Here is a 9343-nt window from a genome sequence, read left to right on the forward strand (position 1 = left end):
TATGCAATACTTGCATTCTTACTAGCAAAGAATTTCTATTCAAGGTTAGTATTTGCCAATCTATTTCACAATAAGGGTACATACGATTAATTTTGTTTTTATTGTTACACGAATTACGTAACACAGCTGTATTGTGACAACTAGCAGGTGAGTTTAAACAGGGCAAACAAACTCGTGTGTGTACATTTTTGCTTAGGTGATCCTAAATATAGAAATCGTCAATCAAGGAAACAATTTTGTAGCTTATTAGATCATCCTTCAGAACAACTGCAACGAATTATCAGGAAGACAATTACCAACAGCTTGTCTTCTGCTATAACATTCTAGAAATAGGCTCTCATATTGTTACGTTCCTAAATTATTTGTGCGGTGAACATTACAGACTTTTGTAAAATATTAGTAGATTATAAGGGGAAAATAGTCAATGCATGGTATTAAGCATAATGTTGTGTGAATGAAAATCGCGTTCGCTTTTGGATAAACCCCGATAACAGTATAAAGTTACACGAATTTATATACGTAAATTGTTTTATTACCTTCCCTAAATGATTTCCTCCTGTAAATTTGTCGGTAAGTAAAAATAACATATACTTGCTTTAAAGTTTACAAATCTACAGCCTTTAACAGCCACCTTCCCCCAGTATTTGAGATCTCAGCCTTACACATGTTCTAATATAAGCAAACTTGGCCCTCATTTCACGATAAAGTGAAAGTAAAGTCTCAATCTCAGCCAGATTATATCATTATATCAAAGGTTTTTACACCTTTTAAAAGCGCATTCCATCAAAGAAATAGAGGATATTTGTTTTTTTCAGCGTAAGATCGTATTTTATTTCACGAGTGTCATAGAAAAACATATTTTCACGAGTGGCGAAGCCACGAGTGAAAATGTAGCTTTTCTATGATCACGAGTGAAATAAAATACGATCTTACGCTGAAATAAACAAATTTTCTGTTTCTTTCATGCTTATTTTCGGATTTTTTTTTATTTTTTTTATTATTTTTTTTAATTACCCCCTTTTTTCAAAAGAGTGATATTTACGACACTACCCGTAGAACGCCCCTCATGCAAATTGAGTGACCTCATTTTTCATTTCCGGTTCGCCGAAAAAATAGTTATCCATGTCATTTTGCTGTAGTTTAGAAATTACTGATGTTTCAGTGCAAACTTAATAAAAAATAATTCATTAATGAACTTTTATTCATGTATATGTTTCAAAATAATAACAGTTTATTAACAATTAACAAATACAATTAAAGAGCACATGAATACAAACCGAATTACACGCTTCGGCGTTTAGTGAATGGAATATTTCAAGTCGAGTGAGTGTCAGTTAAACAAATGGGGATTCTCGCTATCAGATATCAGCCGGATTCTCTTGTAGACAGGTCTTCTCTCCCCCTGACCGGAACATGGAGAAGGAATTTGTGGATTTCTGTTCACCACATGCTGCTTTTGCGAGAGAGTGTTTTGGTCTTGATTCTGTAAATTGAAAGTGACATCTCCCATGAAATTGGTGTTTACAAAGAAACCACGGGACATGTTCGTTGCAGCATCGGATGCAGGCAAGTTTCTTCTGGATGCATTGGTTGGTCCACCATTGGAATTGGCATTTGACAAATTATCCGAGATCTCCATCGACTGGTTTGTGTTCAATTTGCTGTAATTATTCAGGCTGTTTATATTCTTATGGCCTGAAATTTGTACGATTTGGTTGGGAGGTACACCTTCGTCGTTGAGCTTCTGAACCATTCGTTTTCTGGCACTGCAAAAGAACATCAACAGCTAACAAAATACAGCTGAAACTGACTTAAGATGAAATAAAACGTGTTTGAGCATTCGTTTTGTTGTTTGAAATATATCTATCCAAACTACAGCAAATGTTTGACACGAGCAGCAACAATGGAAAACAACTATGGAAAATATACTGGAAAAAACTTCAGGGTGAGATATTTTTTATTGAATAAATTGTTAGATATATACCTGTAGGGTGTAATTCTCGCTTCATCAATGCCGGCATCTGCTTTCATTTCGTTCATGATGTTATACAGTTTGTTAACACCCATTGCAGATTTCTTATACCATCCACCCTGACGTGAAGTACAAATGCTGAGAAAAAACGGGCTGTTTTCCTGAAGCATTTCAGATGGGCGCATGTCTGTGTATGTTCTGTATAGATGAACTGGATCTCTTGCAGGGTCTCCCAGCACAGCATAAGCTCTTGGTTGGTTTTGTCTTTTTTTGGAGGAAAAGTGGTTTGTTTAGAAATAATAGTTATTGATACAATTTTTTTATTTAAATCAAATTCTCAAAAGTATTTTGTTACACAAAAGTATAATTTATTTCTTAGCTTTGACATGACTGACACTGTTATGTTAATGCCTTATGTCGCGTGCATTTGCCCCAGTACGGGTCTTTGTTTGTCTTTCTGTAGACAGCTGCAAGAACTCGCGTCCGGAGCCTTCATCGAGACCAACAGAAACATCACCCCACTTAAGATTATGGATCTCAGTGCCAGTGCGCATCCCGAAGAAAGTGACACATATGAACCACATGGAGTGAATTAATGACTTGGCAGTGAAATCTCCAAGGGTTTTTGCCTCATACATTTTTTCAATGTGCTGATCTGTCAGGGATTCTGCGGCCTTTGGTTTGTTTCCAAGCCCTTGCTTTTTCAGTGATTTCTGTTTGCTTTTTACCACATTTCGACATTTTGCAAACTCTATGTCGTTTACGATGCATGCTTTTGATTGTGACACCTTCAATTGTCTGTCTATAGAACTGACAAAGCTTCTCAAACTTGTCGGTTCATATTCTTCCCCATTTTTTTGTTACAGATAGCAAAAAATTGCAGATCAAGTCATTTAGTTGATCAGGTGGAATAAATTGAATGTTGTGGTGTTCTCCCTTGTGAGAAAGAATTGGCGGAAAACTTTAAGATCACTTTCTGTTTTTTCACTGTATTTTTGTTTACGTTTTCTTCAAGAAAATGATCTACATTCACAGTTCTGAATTCTCTTACACTCACTATTTCTGACATTTGGGAATGTTCCTCTGCCATGGATATGTCAGCATTATTTTGAAGGAATTCTGTTGTTTCTCTAGCTGTGTGTTCATCAACTGGTTCAATTTCAAAATCACTATTTAAAAATGCATCGGCACCAAAAATGTTTCCAAACAAGAGATCTAAACCATTTTTGTTAATTTCATCCATTTTTACCTTTCTTCTGTGTTAATTATGAAATAAATCACATATTATTATTTGCTTTTACTTTTTGTCTGTTGTCAAAAGTGTTGCAGACGCAACTTAATGTACATGTATATTGGCAAGGGAGGTAATTCAGTTTTGCTGAAAGCCAAGGGAAGTAACTACAATTGATGAAAACAGTAGTCCCCAAAAGTTGATATTTTCACTGCAGGCAATGCAGCGAAAATATCAAATTGATATTTTCACTGTTGTTTTTTCACTGGTAAAACCCCATATTTCATCGAAAAGCATGAAAGAATATCATTCTATCAACTTATGCGGAAAGGTATACAAAAATCAGCCATTGAAACCCTCGAATTATATTATGATGACAAACCACCTCCCAGGGATCTAAATCTTGGTTGAATTTTACAAAAAAATGTGCAGTTTTTAACACCAGCTCTCAGAACTACCAATAGTACATGCGTATGTGGTCGTGTTTGACGCAATAAATTTCCAATCGACCGCAGCATCCATTTGCTCTTGTTGTCCGTCTCTCTCGCTTTCAAATTCTCGTTTCCAATGTCCTTCCCTACCACTCATCCATCTCTTTCTCCACTCATTCCCTTCATGCATACCACAAAATCTCTTTCTCTCTCATCCCATGCCTTCATTTATTTCGCTCTCTCTATTTTACTGTCTCTTTACCCGCTCTCTAAATTTCTTTTCAAACTTATTCCTGACTCCCTTCCTCTGATTCCCAAAGTAATTTCTCCTGTAACTTCAACCTAACATAAAAGGCATATCCGCCCGTGCACAAAATTCCGCTTGAATTGTTTTACACTGAAATTCTTTATTACTATGAGAGACATTGGGTGGAATAAATTAACCTAGAGTGTATTTCAGTCTGGCTTGCAATGCAGTTGGCAGCTAAAATTAGAGCTGATTGCATTTATATGACAATATTTACCAGATTTCTGGGAGGGTGTATTATTATTACTCGTCATTACGGGTTCAAATATGTATACATACATAAAATGTGCATTTCAACCTGATCAGATACAGATGTCACGAGGATCCACAACATATTATTGCTCATTATCAAAGCACAATTCTCGTTGAAGTACAAATGCTACAAGGCTTGCTCTCCCACAACCAACCATTTTTTCAAACTAAATGACGTAACAATTTATATGTACTTCAGCAGCCAATTGTATAAACAGATTTACCCAGGGTAATATTTTACCGGCGGTAATTTTCCTGGTAAATTGGCGGTAATCAATTGTATAAAACAAAATTAAGATTTTACCAAGCTATTTACCGCGGTAATATTTACCCTCCTCCAAGAGGTGGGTAAATTGATTTACCGTCTCAGTTACTAGAATCAAGATGGCCGACCAGACATAAACAAACGCTTGATTCACAACTCATTTTGTCGATTTTAAAGACAAACTGAAACTTCGTGCTTAGAAAACTGTTCCATTACGTCCATATCAATAGAAGACAGGAACACAGAGGTAAGAAATCGCCAATAACTCACTGTGTGAACAAATAAATGCATTATAAATATTCCAACGAACAAATTTCATGTACAAACACAGTGACACAAGAAATCTGAAGTTTAAGAAAGTTATTTACCTTGTTTCGCGTTTAAATAATCTTTAAAAAATCTTTCAAAGCTCAATGCAATGGTTCGAGACCAACACTTGATTGCAGGTCTCGACCTTACTTTGTTGAAATGTATCCCACTTTGCACATATTTTGATTATTTTGCACATAAATATTTACAATCAAATTGAACCGCCTGTAAACATTGAACAATAAATGACAGCTATGACGTCATTTTCTATGAAAAATACCTCAGTCTATAGTCTATTTCTACAGTTTTCTTTTACATAGAGGCACACAATGGGGTGATTGCTAACCAAATACTGTGAAGTGCCTTGATAATATAAAAGTTTACTGTATATTTGACAAAAACAACAGCTGTGGTATGACAACATACCCATGTATGATATTTTGAGTTTGTTATATAAATTATACTATTACATATATATACAGTTAGTACAGTTCCGTGATAAATATGTTTATGTTCAGTTGTACACAACCATTTTATATTTGTGATAATGAATAAAAATAATTATTTTAGGCTTTTCATCAGCGAAAGCCAGCAGAGCCAGTGTGATGTTAGAACATATAAAAGACACATGATTAAAGACACCAAGAGCAGTGAGGTAATAATTAGATGTTTTTTTTTCTTCTGTAAATTATCAGAATACTGTCATTTTAGTGAAAGCAAAATATTAATAACTGGTTTGTTTATTGTGAAAGCAATCATCTCTTACCGACGCTTTTGTTAACTTACCTTTCAAATTTATAGAAACATTGGTCTCTAGGGAACGACGTCACCCCCCCCCCCCCCCCCATTTAAGATATGAAGCTGATTTTCACAGACAGCATATCATTTTAATGAGTACAAAATAATTTTGTTTTCTTTAGATTGCTACCAGTGGAGGACCAAGGTTATATGACAAATGTGCCGTCAAGAAAACATCACAAAATGAACTTCATGGAGCCGCTAGTGTATAATATGCTGTTTAACATTGCTGATTCTGGTTATTGGTATCTACATAAGAATTGACTTTGATTTTAATTAAAGACCATTTATAGTTTAATGAAAATAGAAAATAAATGTTACACTTTTTGTATATTGACTTTATGCTCCTGTAAAATGGAAATATGGTGACTATATGAGTAAGTACTTCTAACACTTAAATTTGACATCCACAATGGGACAGCTTAGTTTTTAAATAGTTAAAAAATATTATTAAATAGTGCTGACAATAACTGAAGAGATCATGTTTCATTCTATTTTAAACAGAAACAATGATGACATAAATAAGCAGACACTAAAAATAATTTCATTAAGTTTATATACACTTTTAGTGCCAAGTTGAGGCTACTGCATAGGAACATAATTATACAAACATATATACAAACAAACATATATATATGCTACAAACAAGATCAAAGAAAAAGATTCAAGATCATTTGGTCATTAATAATAAACATAACTGATATACAAATGTCGCATGTAGTTTAATAATCTTATGAATTTGCAAAGTGGTTGGATGCAGCATTAAAATAAATGGAATTCTTCAAGAAATGACATTTCACATAGGAGATATAGAAAAGATCAAGACTTAGTACACTTATAGTATGTGTCTGTATTGACACTAAAAGAATCAGTGGTGTTTGCTGACATATATTCTTAATTTCAGCAATAATTCAGCTTAAAATATAACAATGGACCCCCAGCTTTAATTAAGAAATACATGGAATACTGAAACAATGGTACATATTAGATTAGAGATATGAATTATTGATCACTTTAATGAGAATCAATTCTATGAAACTAAGTGCATAAATTCTATGACAAGTTGAAACTGACTATAAATTCCTTAGGTGTCAGCGTGAGAAAAACGGACGATGCCATAAAATTTTATTCAAAGACATTTTTTTTTGTATTTTATGTAAGTATCATTTATTGTAAGTTAATTTCTGTTTTAAATATTCAGATATATTGTGTCATTATGACTTGCAATAATGTTCGCATTTTTCTGCGGTATTCGTAAACCGTTTTGTATGAAGTAAAGAGTAACATCCCTGAATTCAGAATAAACCTACCCCTTGAAGTGTTGCATGTGTTTTATTGATCAGCTACGGGAGTAGCTTATAAATACTTTTTACTGTTTTGTTGAATATTTACCATGTAACTTGTTGGACTGATTTAATGAATTTTGTCATTAAACCTGCCTTTTAGATTTTTTTTTTTATAAAAATGGAATGTGGACGTTCATTTTTTTATAAAAAAGATACCTCCAATCTGACAGCTGTGCGGGAAAATGACGTCACTCAATTGCATTATGGGACATTTTGGTAAAATTTACCCTGGTAAATTTATTGCCTTGGTAATTTCTTTTATACAACGTAATTACCGCCATGGTAATATTACCACGGAATTTACCGAGGTAAATATTTACCATTGTTTATACAATTGGCTGCGGAATGCAGTTATGGAAAAAAATGCCGAATTGATGATAAGGTAACGTTTAGCAATTTATTAAAGGCAAAATCGGTGGGAGACAAAAACATGATTCAATGCCTAAAACATTAAGAACATTATGATGGCATAGGAGAGTAATGCTCATGATAAAACGAGTTTGTTTTAAGCTAAGGTGCCTGAAAATGACGTCAAACGCGTTTAAAAATAGAACCGATAAATCTTTGTTAATATATACCATGTACTGGATTTAAAATAGACATCTTTGTAAATAAATAAATATTTAAAACGGACATTGTTTTAATTCTACGAACATTTCTAGATTTATCATGAATATACATACTTTGACACTTAAATAAACATTTAAAATATATGTTTTTTTCTCTAGTAATCTAAGTTTAAAGAGGCTCTCCCTCTCTCTCTCTCTCTCTCTCTCTCTCTCTCTCTCTCTCTTTTCCCACAAAATACTAATAGTTAGAACACACTGCCTTCCAGGGATATTAATCTTGGTTGAATTTTCACAAAATAGTTGTGCAGGTTTTAAAGCCCAGCACTCTGAACCACCGATCGTATGTGTGATCTTGTCAATCGACCCCAGGACCCATTTGCTCTTGTTGTCCGGCTTTCATGCACTCATCTTTCCTTTCCCTTCCTATCATCCTGCTATTTCTCAACCCTCTCCCTTCATGCATCCCCCACACTCTCTCTCGCGCCACCCACCCTTTGCTCGCCTTTTCACTGTCTCATTACCTTAATTACTCTTTAAAATTCATTTTTCATACTTATATGACCAAACATACTCACTTTATACTTCAGTTTGAATACAATTTTCCATTATATGATCTTGAAGTGCTAACAAATTTTAGCATGTCGACATGTTGGCATATTTCTCCTGTAACTCCGTCCTTACACTGACGGCATTCCTGCTTATGCACAAATTTCTGCTTGAATTGTTTTACACTGTAGTTCTTGATTTCAATGAAGAGCTTTAGGTTTGTTCGATTTTCTGCATTAATGATTTCATTTGTTTCATAATCTTTAAAGGTTTACAAGTCCATAAAGAGATTTTTCAAAGGGTTCTAAACTATTTATAATGCTTTAATCGCGCCTATAACGTCTGTCGTATCAATAATTATTTCTATGACTGATTAGCAAAATTGTTTTTACAAATATTTCTCTTTAAATTTAAATATACATTGCAAAACTAGTTTTGTAAAATACATGTAATATGAAGGAAGCGAGAGCTTAAAAACGAATGCACCCGTGCTTGAAAAACCAAACAATTCTTTTTTTGCCTAAAGTAAATAAATAATGTAAATTCATATACTAACAATCGTGAAATCTAGAGGCTAGAGATCACTAAAAAGTCCTACATTTATATTTTTAATTGACCTCTTTACATGCGGAATAACCATTTGTTTATTAAACATTAAACAACGTTAGAAACAAGCTACGTTTCTTATAAAAAAATAACCAAACCACTATGTTTCCGAAAAAGTACAAATATTGCGGTTAAATGTAAACAAGCTTAAATGTAGATCAGGTAGATACAGAATTCTTAGGAAATGTTTTGATTCAAAAACCATTCAGCTTCATAGCCAAGTAGGATGGAATGTAGCCAATAGATTTAGATGGTAAAACAATTCCTTAGTTCACTGTCATGTGTTCAAAAGAAGATAAAGAATAGGCATGTTAGGATAAGTAATCATTTACGAATTGGTGTGTTTCGCCTAAGAGATTTCAAAAATCAAAACGACAAAAAACACCAATGCAAAATTAAAGCAGATTATGATTATCTACATGTTTCATAGGTGAGATACAACACCAGTTGGTTACACTATCAATCCATACAATACCATGCACAGTTTGAAAGACTATTCGGTGCTCTGTTAACGACACTGCTAATAAGATTGTGTATGTATGTATGTGTTATTAAAATTGAATTCTGTTGAGGTTTTAGATTATTGACATAAGAATCATGTTTCTATCAGGATGACATTAACAGTGTATATTACCAGTTATTGATTATTAGTAGTCACTTTCCAATTTGTGTTATATGCTCTAGAGATTTCAAAACTTGCAACACCAAATC

The 9343-nt window shown here is 33.7% G+C and overlaps 1 protein-coding gene across 1 annotated transcript; it reads right to left on the reverse strand.

Moving 5' to 3' along the window:
- Window positions 1–1330: 1330 nt before the first annotated feature.
- Window positions 1331–2610, reverse strand: LOC128204893 (uncharacterized). Its single transcript, XM_052906295.1, has 3 exons — window positions 2384–2610; window positions 1985–2236; window positions 1331–1766 (listed from the first exon to the last, which is right to left on the reverse strand). The coding sequence occupies exons 1-3, from the start codon at window positions 2608–2610 to the stop codon at window positions 1331–1333; spliced, it is 915 nt and encodes a 304-aa protein (XP_052762255.1).
- Between the last annotated feature and the right edge of the window lie 6733 nt (window positions 2611–9343).

The sequence above is a fragment of the Mya arenaria genome, chromosome 10, assembly GCF_026914265.1.
Source record: "Mya arenaria isolate MELC-2E11 chromosome 10, ASM2691426v1".
NCBI lineage: Eukaryota > Metazoa > Mollusca > Bivalvia > Myida > Myidae > Mya > Mya arenaria.